The following is a 27,659-nucleotide window of genomic DNA, read 5'->3' on the forward strand; positions in this document are numbered from 1 at the left end:
TTTATAAAATTATATAAAACTGATCTAAATAATCACTAAAAATAAAACGCAATGCAAAGCTTTTGATTTGGTTGGCTGGTGGTTTTAATCTCATTTTGCTCCATTTTTGTCATCTTCCCTAAACTCCATAAAGAAAAATACAATAAATAGTCAAGGAACTTAGTTTTTGAAGGTAGAAATGATCTTTGTTCCATCCAACGGCTGAGATTACAAAAACACAATTTATAACCATACACTAAGAAGCACAGAACAACATTCCTTACAGACGGTTAAAAGTAATAAGGTTTTTATTAAGAGAAAAAAAGATCACATTGCATACACAATCATTTTCATTTTTCTGATTTTCCCAGAGAGAGAGAAGCCAAAACGACAGATCATCTTCAGTGCGTAAAAGGGGGGATTCCTGACATGGGCACAGACAGAACTGTCTCCGGTGGTTGTCGAGACGACGTTTGTGGTGGTCGTCGGGGTGGTGAAGGTGAAGTGGTGGTGGTTGGAGTAAAATTTGATGGACCAAGTAAAGAACTTTTGACATGGTCATTAATGAAAATGGCACAGCCTGGGGACCATGTCATTGCTGTTCATGTTCTTGATTCTGCAACTGGTAATGATGACAGTAATAAAGGTCGTGTTTCTCTTTAATGGGTTCTTTTTATTTTTGTCAAAGATTGATCTTTTTGTATGGTTTTTGTGGTGGATGTGGTGTACAGAATGTATGGCAGGGACTGGATCACTTCTGTCATTAGTGAAGACATTTGATTCATTGTTGGCTGTCTATGAAGGTTTCTGCAACTTAAAGCAGGTTGCTGTTTTTTTCACTCCTTTTTCCAAACCAGCAATTTTCTCTCTCAATTTTGAAGTGTTTGGAATGGGGCGTTTTTCTGAGAAAATTGAGGAAAACTATGTTTTTTTTTTTTTTTTATCAAATAATGAGGATAATTAGTCTAAGTATTAAAAATTTCAGTGGTATTTTCACCAAGGAAATGGATGGTGATTTTCATATATTTTTATTGTTGGGATTGAGAGGATGAATATTGAATTGGGTGAGCTGTGTTTTCAGGTGGATTTGAAGCTAAAGGTGTGTAGAGGTGAATCAGCGAGGAAAATTCTGGTAAGGGAAGCAAAAGCAAATAGTGCTGCTAAGCTGATTGTGGGAACCTCCAAGAAACATCAGAAACTCTACTCTTCAACCTCAACAGCAAAGTATTGTGCTAAAAAATTGCCGAAAGGTTTCTCTGTCTACGCTGTTAGGAATGGCAAACTTGTGTTCCAGAGAGAAGCAACGGTTCCAAATATGGATACCTTACAAGGTTTTAGTTCTTTACTCTTCTGGGTTTCATGTTCTTAATTTGGTACGATAATGAGAATAATGCTCCCATGGATGGTTTTTATGGGTTTTCATTGATGTGCTTAGCTTTTTATCTCTTGTGCTTTAGTATAATTACGGTTCTTGTTTGCTTAGTTCGTGTCTCTTTGAGCAAGAAAAGTAATAACTGATGCAACTGATTTTGTGGTGGCAGATAAATTAAAGCAAGAAAGTCGAAATTGCTCACAAGAATCTCAGAATAAGAATTCTATAAATTGTACTCCACGCTTGCTATTGCTGGATGAATCTGGAGCACATGAATTGGAGGAGTCGTGTAGGGATGGCAACAGGGATAACTCATTGGCTTTGGTACCAATTCAAACAAACAAGCCATTATCGAATTCAGATTCCGATGTGAGTGAAGGATTAGTGGATGCAAAACAGGGTTGGTCATTTCTCCGTCGGGTATTTTTCCATAAGCAGCAGCACACAGAGAAAGCTCATATTAAAAAGATATCTGTGGTTAAATGGGTGTGTAGGTTACCTACTCGTAATTCTTCATCTGTGGTGTATCCAGATCAAAAACAGAATACGTCGCACGTGGATGAAGATCAAAACTCGAACTCTGAAAGAAAAAATTATGCAATAGTGCCAGTGGGGCCTGAGGTTGCTTGGACTCCCATTTCACCATGTCATGGCTTGAGTGGCATTCCAGAAGAGTTGAAAGACCTGCATGAGAAATATTCATCATCCTGTAGATTATTCAGCTATGAGGAACTTGTGATGGCTACCTCCAACTTTATTCCTGGTTTGTTCTTTATCTGAATTTCATATCACTAGTTTTGACTTGTGCACATTTTGGTCTTTCCTCCTAATTTTGTTCTTGAAAATTTACTTCTAGAGAATATGGTAGGCAAGGGTGGTAGTGGTCATGTTTACAAAGGGTGCCTTCCTGATGGCAAGGAATTGGCAGTGAAAATTTTAAAGCCATCTGAAGATGTCTTAAAAGAGTTCGTTGCAGAAATCGAGATCATTACAACTTTGCATCACAAGAACATAATCTCTCTATTTGGTTTCTGTTTCGAGCACAACAAACTACTCCTGGTTTATGACTTTTTATCAAGAGGAAGCCTAGAAGAGAATCTGCATGGTACATACTTTCTGTGCTTGGGATTGGATGAGATTATTTCATTATCAGCATCGAAGTGATCCTTAACTCCTAATTGCTAATTCTTGACCAGGTAATAAGAAAGATTGGAACGCAGATGGTTGGCAAGAGAGATACAAGGTGGCTGTGGGTGTAGCGGAGGCACTTGATTACTTACACAATTGCTGTGATCAGCCTGTGATCCATAAGGATGTAAAATCTTCTAACATACTTTTATCAGATGATTTTGAGCCACAGGTGCTGTATTCTAAAGCTTTCTGTGGATTTACATGAAGATCTTATATTCTTGGCAACTTTTGATGTCGATTATAATTTGATTTGTTTCTCAGTTGTCAGATTTTGGATTGGCTAGCTGGGCTTCTACTTCATGCCATGCAACTTGCACCGATGTTGCAGGAACCTTTGGGTGAGTAGTTTGCTTTGCAATTCATGTTTTCTACCCATTTTCTTAAGTGTTTCAGAGTTTGAATATGCTATATATTTTCTTTGTGGCAGTTACTTGGCCCCAGAGTATTTCATGCATGGCAAAGTAAGTGATAAAGTGGATGTATTTGCTTTCGGAGTTGTGCTCCTTGAGCTTCTCTCTGGAAGAATGCCTATTAACAGTGAACATCCGAAAGGCCAGGAGAGCCTTGTCATGTGGGTAGGTTTCCTCATATACTTGTTAATTCAGACTGAAGAACTTGTTAATTCAGACTGAAGAGTATCTTGTAAGGAGATGCTTTTATTTTTCACAATATGAAAGAGGAGAAAAGGACTGCTCAAAAATCTATTGCAATACCAAGTTAGGACAATGTGAGCACAAAGAAAATTGTGTTTTCAACATGTACCTTTTGCAGTTGAATAAGTCAGGAATTTTCAAGCTGATTGGGGTGTGAATTTATATTATGTTCCTACAAGATACAATGATTGTGATTGGATAAACTGAATGCGTGATTTTGGATTTTGTGTTTTTTCTTCTGAGGAAACCTCAGGATCTGTCGTTGTCCTTCTCTAAGAATTCTATTTCACAGTTTGTTAATATTTACTTCTTGATGTTATATTTTACAATTAATTATTGTATGATGCTGGCATCCAGGCAAAGCCAATTCTTGAGGGTGGTAAAGTGTCCCAATTGCTTGACCCGCATCTAGGTAGTGAATATGATGATGATCACATCGAAAGAATGGTATTAGCTGCAACCCTTTGCATCAGACGTTCTCCTAGATGTAGGCCACAAATGAGCATCGTAAGTTAAATTTCACCGAATATGAAGTGCTTTGATTGTACTATGTTTATTTTCCCTCTCTTTTCTATGAATTGAATATTTGCTCATGGATATTTTGGCTGATTACAGATTTTGAAGCTCCTCCAAGGGGATGAGGAAGTAAAGAATTGGGCAAGGCACCAAGTTTGTGCATCAGAAGAACTCGACGCCGTGGATGAGGAAGCGTTTCCTACCAATATTCAATCCCATCTTAACCTCGCATTACTTGATCTAGAGGATGATTCTCTTTCTATTAGCAGCACCGAGCAAGGTGTGTCAATAGAAGATTACTTGCAAGGGAGATGGAGCCGCACATCAAGCTTCAACTAACCATAGGCCAGTGGAATGCAATGTGCAAGTTGTGCAATCTTTTCAATGTACAGGGGGCTTGATTGGTTCATCTTTTCAGTTTTTTTTCTGGGTTAAATCCACTGGTATGGTCTTGGAAGAGAGGTTTTCTGCAAGAGGCTTGCCTCCGCCTAGACTTAGAAGTTGTATTAAAAAAAAAGGTTTGAAGGACTGGTTTTGTTTCCGATTTTTGGTCATTTGTGAATTTGCTTTAGAAAATGATTTGAGACATGTAGCAAAACCCCCTCCACCCGAATATTAGTGGTGAATGGCTTCCCCCCTCATTTACATGCTGCACTCGAAGACGAGTATCAGTGCTTGCTTTCTTGCATCAGATGGTGGTGATGTTACTGATAAACTTACTGCAGGGCTCTAATGGACTTTATTTTTATACATGAAATTATAAATTTATGATTCCTTTACCTTTTCTTTTCTGAAACACTTGTTTGAGCTGGCTGGCATTGTGAATTGACAATGAAAACTAAGACCTTTATTCCTTGCTTTGAGGTGCAAGATGTTACTTTCCTATTGTTCTAACCTCATGTGTCTGAATTCTTGTATTCAAGGAGCCTCCCTATCCTCAAATCCCCCACAGAACACAAAATATTGGATATAAATTTCCTTACTGTTCTGCACACTAAGAACCCATTTGGAGGAATTGCTAATAATGTATTTTTAAGTAAAAAATTAATTTATTTTTAATTGAAAAACAACTAGAACTAGAACTGGGATTTTGTAACATGATTTTTTTATGGAGACTCTTGACATTATGAGAATAAATAAGGAAAAAGAAGGCTTTTTTTTTCCTCGTCAAAATGAAGATGAGCGAAAATTCTGCACCACGTCACCACACCTGAGGCCTTAGCCATTAGCTAAATCAAAAAAGAAGAAGAAGAAGAAAAATGAGGATACATTTCCTTGCCTCTCTAGCTTATGGATCTGCAATGGGTATCCAACAAGAAGAGAAAAAAAATGGAAGATAAAAAACAAAGAAGAAGAAGAAAAGGAAGGAGGAGGAGGAGGGAGATAGCAGCAGCAACAACAAAGGAAGGGAAAGCTTTTAAGCATAATAATAATTTTATAACTATAATTTTGACAACAAATTCATTAAATAAAAACACTATTTAATAGCATGCGATCTACAAATCAAACAACGGTAATTTAAGAGAAGGAAAAAAACCCACAAAAATTATGAAAATGCAAGCACAAATCCAACTTCACAATCAACAAAAACAAGAGGACTAATCATTCATGGCATTCGGTCTCAAATCATTCAAACTCACCGGAAAAAAAATTGTTGTTTGATGTTCGCATGATGCACGAATACAATCAGCAAAAGGCTGGAGTTTCATTTGTATATGTATTAGGGTTGTTTGTTGCAGTAATTGAAGGATATTAATGACCGTGTTGTAATGGGGGATGATTTGTAGATGTAGGTGGGGCTCTCAAGAGCAAGCCTAGCCCAGGCAGGCAACTGGTCAACGATCACTGGGTCTACCTGTTAGTTGGATTTGATAACCTTGGAACAAACCATAACCAAATTTGGCATGCTTGCAAAGTGCAGATCAAGAGTCAGAAGTTGAGACAGAATTGGGAAGGATTGTGCTTGGCTCAATCATCGCATACATTGTGAAAAGTAGAAAACTGGATTCGAACCCAGCATTCCCAAAAGCTCTTAGACTGCCAACAGGCAAAGACCATCCACCGAGTTCATGGAAACGAATTATTAGGCAGCTACTTGGATACTCGAAACATGCTCATCAACTTTCACATATATGGTGATGTTACATATGGCCTCTACACACAAATACAAAATTTGTGCAGCAACCTGACCAACACTGAATTCTACTTAGCAGCGCGATCTTGCACCTCTTCTCAGCTTGTAAGGCTGCAGTTACAGGCAGGCTCTTATCAGCGAAATTGGTCGATTCAATGACCCCTTCTAGTCTGCAAAATAGGAAGCTGAAAAACTCTTGGACTGGACCTTTACAAATAACCTCCATTCATGCAAAAATAGCGATGGCAGTTCAGCATCAGTAGCAGCACATTAACTATAACACTTGCTTCCCAAGTCTTTGTCTAGAAGTCCAGAAAAAAAGATGATTAGCTGTAATCCCAAAAACCCAGAAAGCGCATTAAATTCTGATGATTCTGATCATTTCCAAGTGTATTCACCATTCATCTCAGAATGAGTTCAGGTTGACCCAATTTACAGTTCAGAAAGAAGCCTGCAATTTCAGGTTGCTACAGCGATCAATGAAAAAGAATGCATAAATTTGTAAGCATGAGCAACATGCAGCGTGCATTTGACATGCATGGCATTTGAATGCATGGACAACCCATCTGACTTGTGGTACCTTTAAATTTCATCATTCATCACTGTCACTGATATCAAAGATTGATCTCCTGACCACAAATGAAGCCCTGGAGGGAGATCTGAATCTATAGAAAGAAAGCGCAGGTCTTTGTTTATTGGAAGAAATTTTGAGCTTATTTGCAGCCGTCATCATGAGTTTCCCAACTGCAGAAGTTGTTTTTAGCTTATTCCCTGAACTTCCAGGTCGAAGATCTGTTGGCAGTGGAGAAGCCAGTGTTCTTGGGGGTGTTCTGATGTCAACCTGTGGTAAGGTAGAAACTTGCATATTTGAGAAATCATTAATTTTAGCAAATATCACTTCTTGTGGTCTCTCTGTGGGAGTTTCCACCATTGGGCAGGAAAAGGTTGCAGGCTTAACTTGGTTTATAGGTGTCAGTAAACCAGAGCACACTTTGGCAGCAAGATTTGGAGCTTTTTTTCTTCTATCAAATTCCTTATTGAGGTCAGCCATTCTCTTCTTGTCCTTGCTCTTTTTCTTGAAACAAGCGACAATTTTTGGAAGCGCTTCTGTTATTGTTGCATGCTCAACTTCATTTCTAGGTGCCAATAAACCAGAAGACACTTTGGCAGCAACATTTAGAACTTTTTTACTTCTGTCAAGTTCTTTGTTGATGTCAGCCAGTCTCTTCTTTTCCTTGCTCATTTTCTTGAAATAAGGAGCATTTTTTGGAAGTTCTTCTGTTGCAGGCTTAACTTCATTTCCAGGTGTCAGTAAACCAGAGCACTCTCTGGCAGCAAGTTTTGGGGATTTTTTACGTCTATCAAATTCCCCGTCGATTTCAGCCAGTCTCTTCTTTTCCTTACTTCTTTTATCAAAACAAGGGACAGTTTTTGGAAGTTCTGTGGGTGATTTGATGCCAAGTAATCCTTTTATCCTCTTGTTATTACCATTTGGTATCGTGTCATTTTTTCTGGTGTTTGTAACGAGAGAGCCAATGGCATTGCTACCATCAGAAATATGGTCATCCTTTGCAGCTAGACACTGAGGTAAGTGTTGATTACGAAAGCTATTTGAAGGCCTTATTTCCACATGAAGAAACCAATTTCCTTTGAGACCCTGAAAAGCATACTTTATAGGCAGTGACTCCAGCAGGTGGTAGAAGCAATTATTTCTCCTTACCTGCTAAAGGACAGAGAAGTGTAAGAAAAATTAACATGAAGGAATCCCCAAACAAAATCTGAAATTAAAGAAAGCAAAAGGATCATTTTAAAAATACCTTTAATTCATAAACTTTAATCTCTCCCAATTTTGGAAAACAATTAAAGTGCATTTTCTCCAGCTCTCCTACAGCATAAATATTGGCATGCATTACTTTTCTATGAAGTAGAGAATGCAATGCAAGGAACTGATCACGCTAGAATGCTGGAGGAAAATTTGGACAAATATGAAACCCTAAAGCAGAAAACACAACCAAATGGAGCATGTATATAGTCTAGTTATATGATAAATAAACTCAATACAATAGATTAGCAGGTTCTCCACTTTGCAAACTTCATTGAATCAGTTGGTCTATTCTGGGATTAAAACTTTGTTACCTTACAGGGGAGCTGTTTAAGGTTATGCAAACTTTGAGAGTCCATTGTATCCCTTCGCTAATGAGAACTAATAAAGAGTATCAATGAGACATCTTCTACAAAACAAAAATGAAAGAGGAGGGACAAAAGGCTAACTTATCCAACATTTTACTGAATGACTTCAGGCCGTCTCCTCCAGTTTTTTTGGGGCCAGGTATTACTTACAGGATTTTCTGATTAAAATTATTTTCAAACTTCCTACGTTTGCTTGTAAAACACTCCATTTAAGTATACAAATGCTTAGTACTGATGAGAACATCAGGTAGGATAAATCAATGACATAAATGCAAGCATTAAACCTCTATTCATGGTACAAAATGATTGAGCTTCAAAACTCTGAAGCCATCCAATTTATGTACAAACTTTCATGATTAAAGTATGGTGTCTCCACTTCATCCTCCTAAAGGTTACCTCTTGCCTTGTAATCCACCACTACATGTCTAACAAATTAATCTCTTTTGAATTGCCGACATGATTGTGTCATCAACAATTAGGCTGACCTCATAAAATAATCAATATCTAACAAAAGAAATGATCTTTATAGCACCATAGAGTAAATGCATGGAGTTACTTACCAACACAGACATCACCACTTTGGGACCACTCATCAGAGCTATAGATCCCTCAAATTATATTCCCTGCATCCAACTCTCAAATTCACTTGGCATTCCCTAAACTTCCTTGAATTAGTATGTTCAGCCACCTCTAGCATGCATTTCACCTTAACTAAATTATGTAAAACTCCAAAAGCTTACTTCTTCAGTCGGCACATCATAACTCTTTTCACTTTCAGCATTAATGAAACAAAAAAGTTACTGAAATTGACTTCTATCAAACCCCATCTAACCTCCAATACTCTATCACACAACAAAACTGTTTCTTCGACAATGCATTATGTCTAATAAGAAAAAGCAGCAACCTTTTGCATAAAAAAAATATAAATAGAACAAGTGAATAGTCCCAATTCAATACAGCAAAATCACAAACACCAAAACAGTGTGCTTTAGAATCCAAAAGTGAAGAAAACCCAGAAGAGCACATCAAGTGAAACGTCAAAACAAACAATCAGCTCCATAATAGAAACTATGATACAGATGAAACAAATACAGGCAGGTAAAAAGAGGGATTGTTGAAAATCCAGAGAAGATGTTAATAATAAACAAAGAGAGGCAAGAAAAAAGATTATAGAAAGAAAGTTACTCTTGAAATCAGCAACAGTGATGTCAGGAGAGATGCCCATGGCAATGTGAGTGTCCATGTTTGTGTCTGTGAAAACAGCTACTTCACCATCACTAGGTGTTGATGCCATTGAGAAGGCGATGAAAGACAATTGTCTGCAACTAGCCTAAATCGATAGGCAAAGAGAATGAGGCCGTGCTATTGATTGCAATTCTGGTTGAACGATTTTCTGTCGCTTTAAAGTAGATGACCAAGGCTTGTCTAGCCTCCATTAACTACTGGGAAGGAACCTGGGCACAAGAATTTCGAATATAATGGTGTAATTTCTCGAGTAAATTATTAATCGGTCCCTTTTGTCTTACGAATTAAATATTTCATTTAGTTTCAAAAACTAATTGTTTTTTTTTTCAAATTTATATTCCTTTTCAATTATTATTTTTAAGGAAATAGAAAAAGGAAGAAATGAAGTAAATAAAAATGACAAGATTCATGAGGAAAAAAAAAAGTTTTTAGAGTAATATTATATTAAATTAAGCATGGTCAATAATTAACTAAAGGACTACTTAATTAGTTTAACTATTCAATTCATTTTACTAAACAAGAGGAACTAATTTATAATTTACTTAATTATTAAAAAAAAACCTTCCTACTAGTTTATCCTAATATTATTTAATTGTTCATGATGTAATTGAAAATCTTAATATATATTTTTATTGGATAGTAAAAGGTATATATAGATATTTTCTCTTTTTTTAGTAACCATATTTTTATTTTTTGTATTAAGATTATCAATTGAAAATTATTTTGTTTTATAATATTTTCTTATTTGAGTTTTTTTACAAGTATTTAAAATAATCAATTAGAATTTAAGTAGGGACAATGAATTTAAGCAAAACCCTTCCTATCAAGGAATTATTAGGCACTCCGGAAACAATATTCATATTAAAGCATGATAAATGAATAGTTAGAATTTTATTTTTTCCTTGAGTGGAGGAATATTATTCTTGAAATAATTATATTAAAAAACAACTTCTTAATAATTTTTCACCTTCTACCTATATGATCATTTCTAGAAAAATAGAAGCAAATTAAAAAAAAATGACTCCCACCTATAAATAGCATAGTTTTTTAGACCCAGCCTGATCTAAGGTTTGGATTCCGGATTATGATCGGGTCACCCAGATCAATTTTTTTAAAATCAAAACAAAGTTGTTTTAATATATATATAAAACAAAAATTAACGGGTTGCACCTGGATTTTTGACTGGGTCTTGCCGGATCAACCCACTAGGTCACACTAGGTTTTTTTTTTTCTATTTTTTCTTCAACCCAATCTGTTCCAACCTCAGGTTGACCTGACGAGCTGGACCGGTTTCAAAACTATAATAGATAGTCTCCATTTTATCCTAAAACATTTGCATTGATTTTGTTTCTCAAGTCTTAAAAAATCGTAATTAAAAAGTTTCATCTATATTTAATCATAAATCTCATCTAAACTGTACATTTTATAAGAACCACATTATTTTGTAGGAAACTTAATCTTTTCTATTAAGAAATTCAAATAGAAGAACCCAATTGAGAAATTTAAATTGTTTGGGGATAAAAATTAAACAAAATATCTACAGGGGTAAAATCGATACTATCCTAGTAGTTGGAGGATATACTTTAAGTTTGCGAAAAACAATGAAAAGGTTAAACCCTTCTCTTCAGCCCTCACAGCTGGTTATGGTTTAACGCACTCTAGTCTCTCTCTCTCTCTCTCTCTATCACACACAACACCACGAGCCCATTTCTCAGTAACTAGGCTTCTTTTCATCAATCATTTCCAAATCCAGAGAAAGTACCAGGTATCATCTTCTTTTCTTACTCCCTACTCTCTCACACACATCACAACATTTCAATGGTCTCTGTAGTTTCTGGGTTGTCTTTGCTTCTCCTTTAAATTCAACCATCCCTGTTTAGTATGATTATAGCCCAGGTCAAGTTGTGATGTTATTTAGCTGAAATCCTTTACTGGGTGCATGAAAAATCTCTTATTATTGATTGATGGGTGTGGATAATGGGTTATTGTTTGACTATTCCTGGATCTTCTTGATTAGCGATACCTGCAGTTTTCTTGCTTTAGCAATTAATTTTTTTTATGATTTTCTTGTTTGGTGCTATTAGTTGGTATTTTAGAAATTTGGGTTTGGCTTCCTCTTTTCTATAGAAAAGTTGAAACCTTGCCTTACAAAGCTTAGAATTAGCTTGAGCAGCATGTAATGGAAAGATGTGTGCTTTTGAGTATTTGTGCTATTGCCTGTGTGTGTGATCCTAAAAGCAAACTGGAAAACTGAAATCAATTGAAGATTTCAAGATAAATTTCCTTTTCCTTCATGGTTGAGTGAAGATCTGGAAATGCGAAAAGATAATATGCTGAATTAGTAACTGGGAATTTTGTAAGAGAGACAACAAAGTGCAGAATAATCTTCTTGAGATTTAAAGTGATGGAGAGTTTTTTAGAAATTCTTGCCTGTATTTCATTGACCTGTTCTGATATGGATATGATTATGGTTCAATCTATTTGAGCTTGTTATTTGATTTGGTGGTAATAACTTTGCTTCTTTGATGGTACTTGCACATTTTATTTTGATTTCCTTCTATGGAACAACACATACAATCACTTGGTGAACTTTGCATTGTTTTCAGTTTATCAAGTTGGTGTGTAGTAGATAACAATCTAAAGAAATGGCTAGTCAGCAAAAAGAAGATCTGCCAAGCACCAGTCCTCGTGCTGCTGGTTTTGGGGAAATGGTAGTAGAACGATATCAAAAAATCAGAGAGCATGCAGAAACTTATCCCTACGTGTGGGCTTCGTATATTGTTGTATATGGCGGCTTCGGCCTCTGGACTACCTATAGATGGAGAAAGCTTCGTAAGACCGAGGACAGAGTGCGAGTTCTTCAAGAGAGGCTACGCAAACTTGTTGAAACTGAAGAGGGTGCCAGCTCCACCAAGTCTGTTGAAAAGGCTCCATCATCCACTGAAAAAACACCCAGATAGCTATGTGCTATTTCCACCAAATCATTTCTTATAAATTGATTGAGTTTTGAAACAGATGAGCTTGGCGTATATTTGCAAGAGTTGAGGAAAATCTCAAATGGAGAATAGTGCTATATTTTTTTGGGATAAACAGAGCGAAGAAATGGTCCATTCATTACCCATGAAATTTCTAATAAAACTTTTCAATTTCTTAGAAGCAATGAAATCCACCGGCTTATACAAAATTTTGTTTAACTGTGTTAATCCAGAGTCTGAATAGAGCTGGATGAAATGATACAAATTTGGTTGTTCTGTTTAACATCTATGCATCATCTATTTACAATTGCCATTGGGGTTTATTGTAACAATTATTATCAATTCTTATTATTTACTTTTTCTTTCGGAATAAATGTCAAATGGAATTTACTTTATGTTTTTCTTCTTCTTAAAGCAGGGTGTTTTCTAAGGAACATGCACTTTTTAGTGCTCTTGAAAACTGCATTGCAATATGTTCTGCATATGAGTGAATGATTTGAGGTGAAATGCTATCAAGTATGGCATACCCTTCCCCATCCGTTGGACCAAGGTCTGCTTATTCATATGACAGGGCTCGACTATACAATATGACTGTTACTATGATCGTGAAAATTCTTATCAACTTCTGAGAGGCAATGAAATTCACCAGCTTTCACAATTTCTTAAATCCATCAAAATTCTCCACAGCGACAAGAAAAGAAGTCGAGCCATTATTTCTGGCATTTAATAATCTAGATTAAAATTTAAGAAAAGGACTGATTTTGCAGGTTGCAAAATATGGAGAAGGATATCGGTTCTGCTGTATCCTTGTTTCATTAGCGTGCACACTTGTTGGTAAAATGGCTGCTACTCTTGGTAGAAAGCTCCAAATCACGCACCGTTTGAAACATTGGAAACTATGCAAAGATAGCTTTCTATGTGAAGCTAGGAGATGCAGGTCAAAACTTCCATTACAATACTCCCAGGACAGGACAGGTAATAACCCGTACGTTGTGTCAGTCATACATAGAATCAGAGGAGGCGTTCTTAGTGGAAATTTGCATGCTTTTGAGATTGTCAATGTTGCCTTGATTCATGAGAGTACCATAAAGAGAGAGCCATGAGATACCTGATGTTGTGAAGAGTGTTGCGAGATACATGCTGAAATATGGGTTCCAGCTAGGTTTCGAGTTGCAAATCGGGCTGTTTGAACGGATGAACTATATGAAGCTAAGAGATGCAGGTCAACACTTCCATTACAGTACTATCTGGACAGGTAATAACGAAGAAAAAAAATGTCCTTCATTATTACTAATTTGGGTATAATCTGAATAATTTTGTTAATTTACTCCTTATTATACTTAATGTAATTCAGTTTTTATTTATTTTTATATTGTAAATAAGTGATTAAATATATTTACTATCAATCACAGTTTAACCTTGATTAAATCCTGGTACAACCTAGAACCTGTGACCCTTTGTCTTCACCAATTCGGTTTTGAAAAGCTCGGTTTTGGTTGAATGAGTTTGTGAACAGTTCATTCTTACGGGGACTTGACTTGTGACTGAGAATTTTAGGTGAGCAATAACAAATATTAAGAATATTAAGAAGACGGAGGATTTTTTTAATAGTATTAATAAATCTTAGATTAATTTTGAAATTTTCCGCTAAATTTTTTTTATCTAATTTAAATTTTTAATTAAATTATATAAGAGCTAGCAAAACTTAAATTTATCGATTTTATAGTTTTAAATGCATTCTTGATGATTGATAAAAATATAATTTAGCTTTTAAAAAAACTTCAAAATAATAATAAAAAAATTAAAAAATTGAGACAATAACAAATTAAATCGACCTTACCTCCTCATGACCTGTATTATAGACTCTATTGGGTTTAATATTTTTTTATATGATAAAAAACAGATGCTCACAAAAGTGAGCATCAATTTAAAAATAAAACATTTATTTAAGATAATTATCCATAGAAAGCAAACAAAAATCAATAATATAGTATATTTCCCAACCAATCTAATATTAAATAATAAAATAAAAAATGAATAAATGAAAGACAATTAAAAGAATAAAAAAAAACATATTATATCGGTGGATAAACTTATTAAACCTGTGAATTGGGTAAGCTAAGATAGTACATCAAACCTATAAACTAGGTTATAAATTTCATTGAGATTATAATTTGTTTTTTTAATCCATTTTTTATTTAAGTACATGATAAAAAAAATAAATGATTGCGAAATTAAACATCAACCCAATACCAAGATGATTTTTTAGATCATGATAACCTTATAAAAAGTAAAACAAAACCAATTATGAAATTGGATTATCAATTAACCTAGTATCTAAGGATGAGAAAAAAATATTTTCAAAAGTTAAATTTGTCAAACCCGCAAACCAAGTCAACCAACCAAACATGTAAATAAATTCATGGACTTTATAAAGTTTAATAACATTACTTTTTTATGAAACTATTTTTTTTAATTATATGAGAAAAAAGTAGATAATAAAAAAGTCAAGTTCAATTAAAAAAATACACCTCATCAAACTCATAAACCATGGTAACCTAAACATGCTAACCTTATAAAAAGGTAAAGTAAAAAGAAACAAATTATGAAGCCAAATTCTCAATCATTTTCAATATTAAAAGATGAAATCAATAAAAAAAAATTAAAAAAAAATCATGAAAAAAATTCAAAACATAAAGAAGAAGAAAAAGCAAAACACTGTGGGTTATTATTGTCATTCACAATGCAATGTGCGTGGGTAAACAATGATTTCCTCACACCCTTTAATATTTGTTACTCTATAAAGTTTATAACATAACTTTTCTCTAAAACTATTTTTTTAACTATATGAAAAAAAAATAGACTATAAAAAAAATTGAAGTTCAATTAAAAAAAAAAAAAAACCCACCAAACTCTTAAACCAGAGTAACCTAGATCATTTTGACAACTTGTAAACTATGTTGACATCATATAAGGGGAAAATAAAAAGAAGCAAATTACAAAGTTAAATTCTTAACAATTTCAATTTAAAAAAAAAATTGATAAAAATAGATTTGAAAAATAATAATAATAAAAAAAATTCAAAAAAATAAAATAAAAGACTTAAACATTATGGATTACTATTGCAATGGGCCTTAGGTGAACAATAATTTCCTCCACTTCTTTTAAATTTTGTTATTTTATAAAGTTTAATAATATGATTTTTCTCTAAAATTATTTTTCTAACAATATAAGAAAAAAATAGAGTATAAAAAACATCAGGTTTAATTTTAAAAAACCACCAAATCTGTAATGTTTCTAAATTAATAAGATAGGATTTTACAACAAAGCCCTTGGAGGCTTAAAAGTTGGAATAAATGAATAAGGGGTATTATGGTAATTGACCAATAATTGATAAATATAAATAGGAAGTAAAAAAAAAAAAAAAAGGGAAAGTGTGATCTGAAATATTCAGAAACGTGAGAGAGAAGGGAGAAAGAAGAAGAAGGGAAAATAAGGGAAAATAAGGGAAAAATGAAGAGATTTGGAGGAAATAAGTGAAAAAGGTAAGATTTAGGTTGTTTAATATGTATAATATGTTAATTCAACTTTAATTTCAGTTTTGATGAATGTTAGGGTTTTGAGAATTTGTGTTTTGGGTTTAATTGATGATTTAGTTGATTATGGAAGATTGTGATGATTTTGAGTTATGGTTTTGTTTGAATTGTGAATTTGTGTTAGAAATCAGGGGATAACAGTAGTTGATCTGTTGAAATTCTGGGTTTGAGGTTGAAGATGACGAAAATTCAATTTGGTCCCTCAATTTCCGAAAATTACAGTTTAGTCCCCGAACTTTGGAAAATTACAAATTGGTCCCTGGAGCATATTCCGAGATTCTGAACAGAATAACATATGAATTATGGACAGAATTACTGTATAGATAAGATAATTTCAAACTTTCAATTTAGTCCTCCAATTTGACAAAAAGTACAATTTGACCCTAAAAATTTAGTAAAATTCCAGAATGATCCCTGAAGCATAATGATACATCCCGGGGCAGAATTGAGGATTAATTAAGGTCAGAATTTCAGTATATTCATGGATTTATGACAAATTTCAGTTTGGTCCTCCATTTGATAAAAGTTACGATTTGGCCCTAAAAATATGGAAAAATTCCAGATTAGTCCCTAGCTGTAATATTAGCTTTTGCAGATTAGTTTGATGAATAATTAAGGGTTACTTAGTGAATTATTACCAATTTTATTAGTTGTTTTTATTATGGATTAGATTTCGGGAAAACCGTTAGATTTTGGGTTTTTGAGAAAAGTGACTAGTTAGTTCAAAAACATATAGGGTTATGGAATACACCCTTAGTTAAGTGTATTAAATAGGTTATATGTTCTTTCGAGTCGTTCTTGAAAATATTTCCTTTGTATTCAGATAATCCTGATATTCTACCGGCGGGACGTCAGTAGGATTTTCTTCAGTGTCTGCTTTTGGCTTCTATTTGCTTTTGAGTCAGGTGAGTGGATAATTTTCCATATGCATGAGAAATATTATAAATATTTGATTTGTTAATATGAATTGGATCATGCTTCTTGATAATATATATGCTGATTATTATCCTTGATATAATAAAGCATGATCAATTATTGAATCTGATTTCTTGATATGAACCAATGTGATTTGACTTCTGATTTGACTTCTGAATTGATAGCTCCTCATTTGATTGATGTCATGAGTTGAGCTTTGAGATATGAATATGTTTGTTTGATTATGATTATGAACCTATGGTATGTCAGTCAGAATACCCATGCTAACAGGGTAGTGTTAGTCTTTGTGCACATCGTATCTGAACCCTAGTTGGTCGGGGGAGACACCAACCTGTGTGGACTGATCATCCATCAGTACGGAGCCTCATGCTCATTGCATTTTGATTTTCTGACGAGTTCTACCATATGATATTCTTGTTATGGCCTATTTGATAAACCTTCGTATAAGAACTAAAGCCATACTTGTATATATATTTCTCATTGCTATATTACCTCGTGTGTGTATATTGAACGTTATCTACTCACTGAGTTGTTGAACTCACCCTCTCATTATTTATTCTTTTCAGGCTTATAGCTTGATAGCGGGTTACTTTTGTTGAACCTTCCGAACCTGCTTTTTGGTTGTAATTTGTACCTTTCTTTTTATGTCAAGTTAGTGCTCCAAAACTATGAATATTATATAAACTCTTATATTAAGACAATCGAATTATATTATAAAGTTAGTTTTGTTGTTACTGCTGCGTTGAACAACTCTGATTGAGTTTTGAAGGATAAGTTTGTATGTAAGTTTGGGTTCGCATAGGTACGGAACCTTGGAGGGGAACCTTGCCTATGTGCCGGTCATGGATCCGGGAATCGGGTCGTGACAAACTTGGTATCAGAGCTTTAGGTTAAAGAAACAATAATATAATTAATTTCATAATAAGTGGAGCATTAGGATCCGTATCGTCTTGTTTGTTGTTTTTGAAATTTTAAATTCTCATCAAGTATATCTTCTTCCTTCTGATAGATATGCTTTCCTATAATTATGTGATAATTACCATGCTATTTGTTCTAGCATGACTTAAGTGCTCTCACTTTTATTTTAGGAAATGCCGAGGAATAGACGAACAACTGATACTCTTAGGGTAGATGACAATAAAGATGATGTCCTTATTGTGTAGTTTAGAAATGCAAGGTATAGGAGGTAGGGCAGTACATCCACACCTCAACATGTTGTTTCTGTTTGATCTTTTGAAGCAAAAGTTTTGTTTGATACGGGTGCAATCCATTCATTTGTGTCCTTATATTTTTTTTACCGCGAGGATAGATAAGCAACCAACTTTATTAAGATTGCCCATTTCAGTCTCCACTCCCTTAGATGAGTTAATATTAGTAAAGTATGTGTACCTGGATTGTGAAATAGAGATTGGAGATAAGATCTTTATGGGAGACTTAAATGTCTTAGATATGGTTGATTTTGATGTGATTTTAGGAATGGATTGGTTGGCTAAGCATAGGGCTTCAGTAAATTGTTGGGGTAAGAAAATAATGTTTGATCTAGATCAAGAAGTTGGGTTGGTATTTCAAGGAGATAAGATTGGGTCTCCATCAATTATGTTGTCGGCTATCTCGAGGAAAATGACCCAAAAAGGGGTACAGTGCTACCTAGCATATATAGTGGATGTAGAGAAAGAAGTTCCCCAATTAGAGGAAGTCCCTATAGTAAGAGAGTTTATCAATGTATTTCCCGATGACTTACCTGGATTGCCTCCGTATAGGGAGATTGAGTTTTGTATTGATTTGGTTCCGGGTACCGAACCAATATCAATGGCACCATATAGAATGGCGCCAGCAGAATTGAGGGAGTTAAAGGAGCAGTTGCAGGATTTGTTGGATAAAAAGTTCATCCGACCAAGTGTGTCCCCTTGGGGAGCTCCGGTGTTGTTTGTGAAGAAGAAAGATGGGTCATTGAGGTTGTGCATAGAATATAGGCAATTGAATCGGGTGACAGTTCGAAATAGATACCCACTCCCTCGTATAGATGATTTGTTTGATCAGTTACAGGGAGCTCAATTCTTTTCTAAGATCGATCTTCGATCTGGGTATCATCAATTGAGGATTAGGGAGGCAGACATTTCAAAGACAGCTTTTAGAACTCGGTATGGTCATTATGAGTTTTTAGTGATGTCTTTTGGGTTGACGAATGCACCAGCAGCTTTTATGGACTTGATGAATAGAGTGTTTGGCCAATTTATTGATCGATTTGTGATAGTTTTTATTGATGATATTTTGGTGTATTCGAGGTCTAAAGAGGAGCATGAGCAGTATTTGAGAATGGTGCTTCAAACTCTGCGAGATCATCAGTTGTATGGCAAGTTCTCAAAGAGTGAGTTTTGGTTGGAGAGTGTAGCATTTCTTGGGCATGTAGTGTCAAGGAATGGGATTGAGGTTGATCCTCAAAAGATTGAAGCAGTTAAGCAGTGGCTTAGGCCTACTTCGGCGACAGAGATTAGAAGTTTCTTAGGTTTGGCTGGCTACTATCGGAGGTTTGTGGAGAACTTTTCTCGAATTTCTGCACCATTGACTAAGTTAATGCAGAAAAATGTTAAGTTTCAGTGGTCTGAAGCTTGTGAGAAAAGTTTCTTAGAGTTGAAAGAAAGATTGACTACAGCGCCTATTCTAGCAGTACCATCAGGTTCTGGTGGTTACACAGTGTATTGTGATGCTTCGAGAGTGGGGTTAGGATGTGTTCTAATGCAGCATGGCAAGGTTATTGCATATGCTTCACGACAACTGAAGAAGCATGAACAGAACTATCCTACACATGATTTAGAGATGGCGGCTGTGATTTTTGCTTTGAAGATTTGGAGGCACTACTTGTATGGTGAAACTTGTGAGATCTTTACAGATCACAAGAGCTTGAAATACATCTTTCAGCAGAGGGATCTAAACTTGAGGAAGAGGAGATGGATGGAACTACTGAAAGATTATGATTGTACCATACAGTACCACCCGGGTAGGGCAAATGTAGTTGCCGATGCTTTGAGTAGAAAATCATCAGGGAGCTTAGCTCATATTCAAGAAGTACGAAGACCTCTAATTAGGGAGTTGCATGAGTTAGTGGATGAAGGAGTCAGATTTGATCTTAGTGAAGCCGGAGCAATGATTGCTCATCTTCAGGTTAAGTCAGATTTGTTTGATAAGATAAAAGCAGCTCAGAAGAAAGATGATTCCCTACTCAGGATTCGAAATGAGGTTGAGCAGGGTAAAGCTGCAGGTTTTGTGATTGGTGATGATGATGTGCTGAGATATAGGGATAGGCTTTGTGTACCTGATGTTGATGATCTGAGGAGAGAATTGATGATAGAGGCACATCAGACAGTTTACACAATGCATCCAGGTTCCACCAAGATGTATAAAGATCTTAAGGTGTGTTATTGGTGGAATAGGATGAAGGCTGATGTAGCAGATTTTGTCTCTAGGTGTTTGACCTGTCAGAGGGTAAAGGGTGAACACCAGAAACCTCCTGGATTGTTGCAACCATTGTTGATTCCAGAATGGAAGTGGGAGAGGATCACAATGGACTTTGTGACAGGATTGCCTAGGAGTCAGGAGGGTTATGATTCGATATGGGTGATTGTTGACAGGTTGACAAAATCAGCCCATTTTCTGCCAGTTAAGATTACTTATGGATATGCAAAGTTGGCGGAATTGTTTATTAGTGAGATTGTACGGTTGCATGGAGTGCCAATCTCGATAGTGTCTGATAGAGGTCCACAGTTTACATCGCGGTTTTGGGTGAAATTTCAAGAAGCTATGGGTACTAAAGTGCAGTTGAGTACAACTTTCCACCCTTAGACAGACGGTCAGTCTGAGAGGACTATTCAGACCTTGGAGGATATGTTAAGGGCTTGTGTTATGGATTTTGGAGTTAGTTGGAGTAAGTTCCTACCATTAGTGGAATTTGCTTACAACAACAGTTATCAGGCTAGCATAGAGATGGCACCTTATGAGGCTTTATATGGTCGAAAGTGTAGATCACCGGTTTGTTGGTTTGAGGTTGGTGAGAAGAGGCTACTGGGACCAGAGTTAATTCAGATTACCTCAGAGAAGATTGAGGTAATTAGAAAGAAGCTTCAAACAGCTCAGAGTAGACATAAAAGTTACGCAGATAGAAGAAGGCGTGACTTAGAGTTTTCAGTGGGTGATTGTGTGTTCTTAAAAGTATCACCTACCAAAGGAGTATTCAGGTTTGGGAAGAAAGGCAAGTTGAGTCCTCGATTCATTGGACCATATGAGATTCTGGAGAGAGTTGGGGCAGTTGCTTATAGGTTAGCATTACCACCAAACTTGTCTGCTATTCATCCAGTATTTCATGTTTCCATGTTAAGGAAATATATGTCAGATCCATCACATGTATTAGAGGTTCATCCCATTGACTTGAGGGATGATATGGTTTATGAGGTGCAACCGGAAGCTATAGTCGACCGACAAGTGAGGAAGCTTAGGTCGAAGGACATAGCTTCAATGAAAGTGAAATGGAAAGGTCATTCATGTGAGGAAGCGACATGGGAGCTCGAGGATAAGATGCGTGAGGAGTATCCTCATCTTTTCTATAATCTCGGTAAGTATTCAATCTTTTCTATTAAGTTTCGAGGACGAAACTTTTATAAGGTGGGGAGATTGTAATGTTTCTAAATTAATAAGATAGGATTTTACAACAAAGCCCTTGGAGGCTTAAAAGTTGGAATAAATGAATAAGGGGTATTATGGTAATTGACCAATAATTGATAAATATAAATAGGAAGTAAAAAAAAAAAAAAAAGGGAAAGTGTGATCTGAAATATTCAGAAACGTGAGAGAGAAGGGAGAAAGAAGAAGAAGGGAAAATAAGGGAAAATAAGGGAAAAAGGAAGAGATTTGGAGGAAATAAGTGAAAAAGGTAAGATTTAGGTTGTTTAATATGTATAATATGTTAATTCAACTTTAATTTCAGTTTTGATGAATGTTAGGGTTTTGAGAATTTGTGTTTTGGGTTTAATTGATGATTTAGTTGATTATGGAAGATTGTGATGATTTTGAGTTATGGTTTTGTTTGAATTGTGAATTTGTGTTAGAAATCAGGGGATAACAGTAGTTGATCTGTTGAAATTCTGGGTTTGAGGTTGAAGATGACGAAAATTCAATTTGGTCCCTCAATTTCCGAAAATTACAGTTTAGTCCCCGAACTTTTGGAAAATTACAAATTGGTCCCTGGAGCATATTCCGAGATTCTGAACAGAATAACATATGAATTAATGGACAGAATTACTGTATAGATAAGATAATTTCAAACTTTCAATTTAGTCCTCCAATTTGACAAAAAGTACAATTTGACCCTAAAAATTTAGTAAAATTCCAGAATGATCCCTGAAGCATAATGATACATCCCGGGGCAGAATTGAGGATTAATTAAGGTCAGAATTTCAGTATATTCATGGATTTATGACAAATTTCAGTTTGGTCCTCCATTTGATAAAAGTTACGATTTGGCCCTAAAAATATGGAAAAATTCCAGATTAGTCCCTAGCTGTAATATTAGCTTTTGCAGATTAGTTTGATGAATAATTAAGGGTTACTTAGTGAATTATTACCAATTTTATTAGTTGTTTTTATTATGGATTAGATTTCGGGAAAACCGTTAGATTTTGGGTTTTTGAGAAAAAGTGACTAGTTAGTTCAAAAACATATAGGGTTATGGAATACACCCTTAGTTAAGTGTATTAAATAGGTTATATGTTCTTTCGAGTCGTTCTTGAAAATATTTCCTTTGTATTCAGATAATCCTGATATTCTACCGGCGGGACGTCAGTAGGATTTTCTTCAGTGTCTGCTTTTGGCTTCTATTTGCTTTTGAGTCAGGTGAGTGGATAATTTTCCATATGCATGAGAAATATATTATAAATATTTGATTTGTTAATATGAATTGGATCATGCTTCTTGATAATATATATGCTGATTATTATCCTTGATATGATAAAGCATGATCAATTATTGAATCTGATTTCTTGATATGAACCAATGTGATTTGACTTCTGATTTGACTTCTGAATTGATAGCTCCTCATTTGATTGATGTCATGAGTTGAGCTTTGAGATATGAATATGTTTGTTTGATTATGATTATGAACCTATGGTATGTCAGTCAGAATACCCATGCTAACAGGGTAGTGTTAGTCTTTGTGCACATCGTATCTGAACCCTAGTTGGTCGGGGGAGACACCAACCTGTGTGGACTGATCATCCATCAGTACGGAGCCTCATGCTCATTGCATTTTGATTTTCTGACGAGTTCTACCATATGATATTCTTGTTATGGCCTATTTGATAAACCTTCGTATAAGAACTAAAGCCATACTTGTATATATATTTCTCATTGCTATATTACCTCGTGTGTGTATATTGAACGTTATCTACTCACTGAGTTGTTGAACTCACCCTCTCATTATTTATTCTTTTCAGGCTTATAGCTTGATAGCGGGTTACTTTTGTTGAACCTTCCGAACCTGCTTTTTGGTTGTAATTTGTACCTTTCTTTTTATGTCAAGTTAGTGCTCCAAAACTATGAATATTATATGAACTCTTATATTAAGACAATCGAATTATATTATAAAGTTAGTTTTGTTGTTACTGCTGCGTTGAACAACTCTGATTGAGTTTTGAAGGATAAGTTTGTATGTAAGTTTGGGTTCGCATAGGTACGGAACCTTGGAGGGGAACCTTGCCTATGTGCCGGTCATGGATCCGGGAATCGGGTCGTGACAAAATCCATAAACTGGAATAACATGGTTTGCCTCGACAAATCCACAAACCACGCTAACCTCATAGAAAGATAAAATAAAATAAAATAAAATATAAAACTAAATTCTCAATCATCTTAATATTAAAAAGATAAAATTTAAAAAAAATAATTTTAAAAAAATCATAAAAAAAGTTTTAAAAAATAAAAACAATGTGGGTAAAACTATAATTATATTATAATTATAATTATAATTATAATTATAATATGCCCGATTACGACTGAGTTGTTTTAGTAAATGACAGCAAGAAGTCAAAGCTCAAATTTGAATCCTTAGTCATAGCTCTACTTGCATACCCTACATATACATGTACTATATTTTACCTGCCTCCTGTAAATTTGGTTAATTTTAGGACAACTGCCTAAATTTGGTCGACAATTTCTCCTTTATTTTATTTTATTTTTCCCACTTGCCCTCTTCCAGGTTTTGTTGTGCTGCAGGGGAAACTTTTCTTGAAAATTTCCTTGGTTTCTCCCATAATTTCCTTCGATTTTGTTAGCAAAAGGGCCATTGCCAGAATGGCTGACCATACTGAAACTGATATAGTAGCTTATGTTGGTGGCTTTCTTCTAGAAAGAACACCCTCTAATGGCGTGAACGTCTGCTACTACGAGACTGTAAATGTTGATTTGTCTGTTTGGAAGATTTCAAACCCCCTGCTTAATAATGTTCCATACTTTGCTGTCCAGTTAAGCATCACTATATTCATGATTCACTTGCTTTTCTTCATCTTTAACTTCACCCGTCAACCCAGATTTTTCGCAGAGTTAATTGTAAGTATGATACATTTTGCCGTGCTGATTACATATTTGGTTGTGTGTTTAGAAGGCTTTTACATTTCTGTTATCTTGGCTGCTCTGTTACTTTCTGATTATTAGTATTAATTTTGTGTTTTTCCAATCCATGTAGACAGCTTGCATGCTTGGTCCAATATTCTTTAGGTCTACATTTTTCCTCAGATACGTGCGTCCGATAAAGAGCAATGTGGCGTTGCAGACCATGGCAAACTTAGGCCTTGTTTATTACATGTTTCTTGTGGGTTTAGAGATTGATCTAAACATGGTAAGGAGAGTGGGGAAGAAAGCTTTCACCAATGCCGTGGCTGGAATTCTGTTTTCTATGGGTATGGGTGCCAGTCTGTATTGCTTATTTACACGAGATAAATCCATATTTCCTTCTGCCAATCCTGTTGGCGGATTGTTTTGGGGTGTTGCTCTGACTGTCACAAGCTTTCCTGATCTTGCTCAAGTTCTTTCCGACATTAATCTCATCAGCACAGATCTTGGACAAATAGCCTTGTCTTCAGCTTTTGTTAATGATTTAGCATCTTGGACTATTCTTATTACGACAATAACCTGGCTCCATGGACGCAGTAAACTTTCCATCCTCCCAACTGTTGGCTTCATTATTCTTTGCTGGTTTGTGGTGCGTCCAGTCCTTGGCAAAATCAAAAGTTCTTCGAACAAAAGCAGTGGTAGAGACTTTTATGTATATGTTATTCTTGCTGCAGTGCTCATTTGTGGATTCATCACAGATGCTTGTGGCTCCACTTCTATGACAGGGGCATTTGTTTTGGGACTTGTCACATCGAATGAGTTTGAAACAAGAATTTTGGAACAAGTCAATAATTTTGTGGCAGGAATTTTGCTTCCTTCCTACGTCATGGTTGTTGGAGGTAAAATTGACATATTTTTTATGATGTCCAAAACTAATGTAGTCATGCTGCTGGTGATTGTTGTCTCGGCTTTCTCGGTCAAGGTTTTGAGCTCTTTCCTTGTCTGCAAGGCCTTCGGTATCCCTGCTCGTGATGGTATTGCCCTTGGGATTCTTATGAACACAAAAGGCCTTTTGGCTCTGGTTGTTATTAACATCGGTGTCGATGTACAGGTACACTGGATATTTTCATAAACTTAACTAAGAATTATAGAGACGTATATGCTTGATCTATTTCTGACAAATCATTTTATGACATTGATGCAGGCTCTGGACTCTGCAACATTTCCTGCAATGGTGATTGTGTTTTTGGTTATGACAGCTCTTGTGAAACCTTTTCCAAATTGGGTCAGTAAGTCTTCAAAGAATCTCAAGCAATACAAGCAGAGGACTATGGAAACAAGCGAAGATGATTCTGAATTTCAAATCATTATGTGTGTTCATGAATCTCATCATCTATCAGGAATGAGCACCCTCTTGAAATTGTCTAATTCTACTAAACTATCACCAATCACTATTTTTGCTCTTCATCTAGTAGAACTCACAGGCCGTTCATCGGCAATGCTTATTGTTCATGACGCCTATAACGCCACTAACATCAGCCAACCCATTTTTGAAAGAGTTATATCAGACCACGTCACATCTCACAGTCTCGGAAGCTATGGAAGGAGTGGAACAGGCCATCCGATTTCCATCCAACCAGTAACAGTCGTGTCTCCTTACGCGACCATGCACAGAGAGATATGCTGCGTTGCTGAGGACAAACATGTGACCTTAATTATTGTTCCATTTCACAAGGAAGGATGTGGAGTTGACGTGGTGCAAGAGAATTCTTCTATCAGAACTGTCAACCACAACCTGCTTGCAAAAGCTCCATGTTCAGTCGGTATATTTGTTGACCGAGGGCTTCAATTAAGCATTCGTGATATGGGTTCCAATCTATGGAAACAACAAATTAATGTTGCCATGCTCTTCACCGGTGGACCTGACGACCGCGAAGCATTAGCCTACTCATGGAGAATGGCAGGCTCTCACGAGGTGCGTTTAACAGTTGTGCACTTTCGTCCAGGAGAAAAGGCAAAAAGTATAATGGAAGAGAGAAAAGAGAGTGAAATTTATGAACAGCTTGATGAAAAATACGTCAACGAACTCAGATTCAAGGCAATGTGCAATGATTCCGTAATTTATTTAGAAAAGGTGGTAAACAACGGGGAAGAAATTTTAAGGACCACAAAGGAAATGTTTGATTATTATGATCTGTATATAGTGGGAAGGGGTCAAGGAGTGGCATCTCCTTTCACATCAGGGCTATCAGAGTGGAGTGACTGTAAAGATCTAGGAGTATTGGGAGAGGCATTATCTACATCTGAGTTTGCACGAAATGCATCCATCCTTGTAATCCAACAATATTATGTTGCAGACACAGCTGAATAAATTCAGTAGAAGTTTTGTTGAAGTTGCCTTTTATGACCATGCTAACAAAATTCTTAACATTTTTAAAACGAAAAGGCCATCTGTTATGGAGTTCTTAATGATCTTGTTAACTAAACTATTAGCTTGTGTGTAGTCAAAACAACAACGAAATGCTGGTTTTAAGAGAGAAAATAAGTCTGCAATTTTCTGCAGAATATCATGAACAAGAGGAGGTAACAGTAAAAAAACTTATCACACTTTTCTTTTCTTTTTCTTCTTCTTTTTTACTCTCATACATCTCCAGAACTTTCAGCCATACATATATTAAAAAAAAAAAAAAACCCAACACATCTTAACCTTACACTTGTTCATCTTAATCACCTTTTAATCTAGCTATAATTTTTTTCTAACACATTAACTAACTAAAATCAAGGTTAAATAGTCACAACAACTTTACTAGTTACAGCCTGCTAACCTTAGCATTCTCCATCTTAATATGCTGAACTTGAACTCCTAGTGCATTTCTCGTCTTTTGACATTTATCTTTTGGCTATGCTTTTGTAGAGATATAAGCCACTTGCTCCTCTGATTTGCAGAAATCCATCAACCTCTCCTCATCAGTTGCTTCACGAATGAACTGATGTTTAAGTGCAATGTGTTTAGTTCTGCTATGAAAAATTGGATTCCTTACCATTTCTATACCTGATTTATCACCACACAAAACAATGTTGTTGCTGTTGAGTAGCTAAAACAGCTGCAACATATTCAACTTCAACAAATGATTGAGCAACTCATTGTTGTTTCTTCAAACACTAAGCAAACACACCTGAACCAATAGAAAAAGCATAGCTTGAAACACTTTTCATATCTTTAACACATCCACCCTAATCATTATCACAAAATCCAATCAATTTCATCTAAGAAAT

At 35.5% G+C, this 27,659-nt stretch overlaps 4 protein-coding genes and 1 long non-coding RNA gene across 10 annotated transcripts; 4 read left to right on the plus strand and 1 right to left on the minus strand.

Annotated features, from left to right (window-relative positions):
- The first annotated feature begins 300 nt into the window (after nt 1-300).
- LOC118043484 (protein kinase STUNTED) lies at nt 301-4,507 on the plus strand. The gene is made up of 10 exons (XM_035051475.2): nt 301-604; nt 711-802; nt 1,061-1,310; nt 1,521-2,114; nt 2,208-2,456; nt 2,548-2,711; nt 2,804-2,880; nt 2,970-3,117; nt 3,553-3,702; nt 3,811-4,507. Exons 1-10 carry the CDS (start codon nt 409-411, stop codon nt 4,048-4,050), a joined length of 2,160 nt encoding a protein of 719 aa, XP_034907366.1. The 5' UTR covers nt 301-408; the 3' UTR covers nt 4,051-4,507.
- Nucleotides 4,508-5,655: 1,148 nt separating this feature from the next.
- LOC118043488 (uncharacterized) lies at nt 5,656-9,519 on the minus strand. 6 transcript variants are annotated; one of them, XM_073410443.1, is made up of 4 exons: nt 9,221-9,519; nt 7,663-7,730; nt 6,426-7,568; nt 5,656-6,147 (listed from the first exon to the last, which is right to left on the minus strand). In XM_073410443.1, exons 1-3 carry the CDS (start codon nt 9,327-9,329, stop codon nt 6,438-6,440), a joined length of 1,308 nt encoding a protein of 435 aa, XP_073266544.1. In that variant the 5' UTR covers nt 9,330-9,519; the 3' UTR covers nt 5,656-6,147; nt 6,426-6,437. The 6 variants fall into 6 exon arrangements, with proteins under 6 accessions (XP_073266544.1, XP_034907371.1, XP_034907373.1 ...); XM_035051480.2 differs by having other exon boundaries at nt 5,656-6,296; XM_035051482.2 differs by having other exon boundaries at nt 5,656-7,565.
- A 1,385-nt stretch (nt 9,520-10,904) lies between these two features.
- On the plus strand, nt 10,905-12,650 carry LOC118043491 (uncharacterized). The gene is made up of 2 exons (XM_035051487.2): nt 10,905-11,045; nt 11,887-12,650. Exon 2 carries the CDS (start codon nt 11,926-11,928, stop codon nt 12,238-12,240), a length of 315 nt encoding a protein of 104 aa, XP_034907378.1. The 5' UTR covers nt 10,905-11,045; nt 11,887-11,925; the 3' UTR covers nt 12,241-12,650.
- A 2,898-nt stretch (nt 12,651-15,548) lies between these two features.
- Nucleotides 15,549-17,449, plus strand: LOC140955777 (uncharacterized). Its single transcript, XR_012170282.1, has 3 exons — nt 15,549-15,800; nt 16,675-16,756; nt 17,354-17,449. It is a non-coding gene; the product is annotated as an uncharacterized lncRNA (long non-coding RNA).
- Nucleotides 17,450-24,125: 6,676 nt separating this feature from the next.
- On the plus strand, nt 24,126-26,886 carry LOC118043526 (cation/H(+) antiporter 15). The gene is made up of 3 exons (XM_035051540.2): nt 24,126-24,380; nt 24,517-25,494; nt 25,588-26,886. The coding sequence occupies exons 1-3, from the start codon at nt 24,126-24,128 to the stop codon at nt 26,752-26,754; spliced, it is 2,400 nt and encodes a 799-aa protein (XP_034907431.1). The 3' UTR covers nt 26,755-26,886.
- Nucleotides 26,887-27,659: the final 773 nt, after the last annotated feature.

This window comes from Populus alba, chromosome 7 (genome assembly GCF_005239225.2).
Source record: "Populus alba chromosome 7, ASM523922v2, whole genome shotgun sequence".
Classification (NCBI taxonomy): domain Eukaryota; kingdom Viridiplantae; phylum Streptophyta; class Magnoliopsida; order Malpighiales; family Salicaceae; genus Populus; species Populus alba.

Excerpts from the sequence above, each read along its gene's own strand:
- LOC118043526 (XM_035051540.2), top strand. The coding sequence starts at position 24,126 with ATGGCTGACCATACTGAAACTGATATAGTAGCTTATGTTGGTGGCTTT. Across the intron at positions 24,381-24,516 it reads GATTTTTCGCAGAGTTAATT|ACAGCTTGCATGCTTGGTCC; the intron begins GTAAGTATGATA and ends CAATCCATGTAG. Across the intron at positions 25,495-25,587 it reads ACATCGGTGTCGATGTACAG|GCTCTGGACTCTGCAACATT; the intron begins GTACACTGGATA and ends ACATTGATGCAG.
- LOC118043488 (XM_073410443.1), bottom strand. The coding sequence starts at position 9,329 with ATGGCATCAACACCTAGTGATGGTGAAGTAGCTGTTTTCACAGACACA. Across the intron at positions 7,731-9,220 it reads CACTGTTGCTGATTTCAAGA|GAGAGCTGGAGAAAATGCAC; the intron begins GTAACTTTCTTT and ends TTTATGCTGTAG. Across the intron at positions 7,569-7,662 it reads TTAAAGTTTATGAATTAAAG|CAGGTAAGGAGAAATAATTG; the intron begins GTATTTTTAAAA and ends TCTGTCCTTTAG.
- LOC118043491 (XM_035051487.2), top strand. The coding sequence starts at position 11,926 with ATGGCTAGTCAGCAAAAAGAAGATCTGCCAAGCACCAGTCCTCGTGCT.
- LOC118043484 (XM_035051475.2), top strand. The coding sequence starts at position 409 with ATGGGCACAGACAGAACTGTCTCCGGTGGTTGTCGAGACGACGTTTGT. Across the intron at positions 2,712-2,803 it reads CAGATGATTTTGAGCCACAG|TTGTCAGATTTTGGATTGGC; the intron begins GTGCTGTATTCT and ends TTTGTTTCTCAG. Across the intron at positions 3,118-3,552 it reads AGGAGAGCCTTGTCATGTGG|GCAAAGCCAATTCTTGAGGG; the intron begins GTAGGTTTCCTC and ends GCTGGCATCCAG.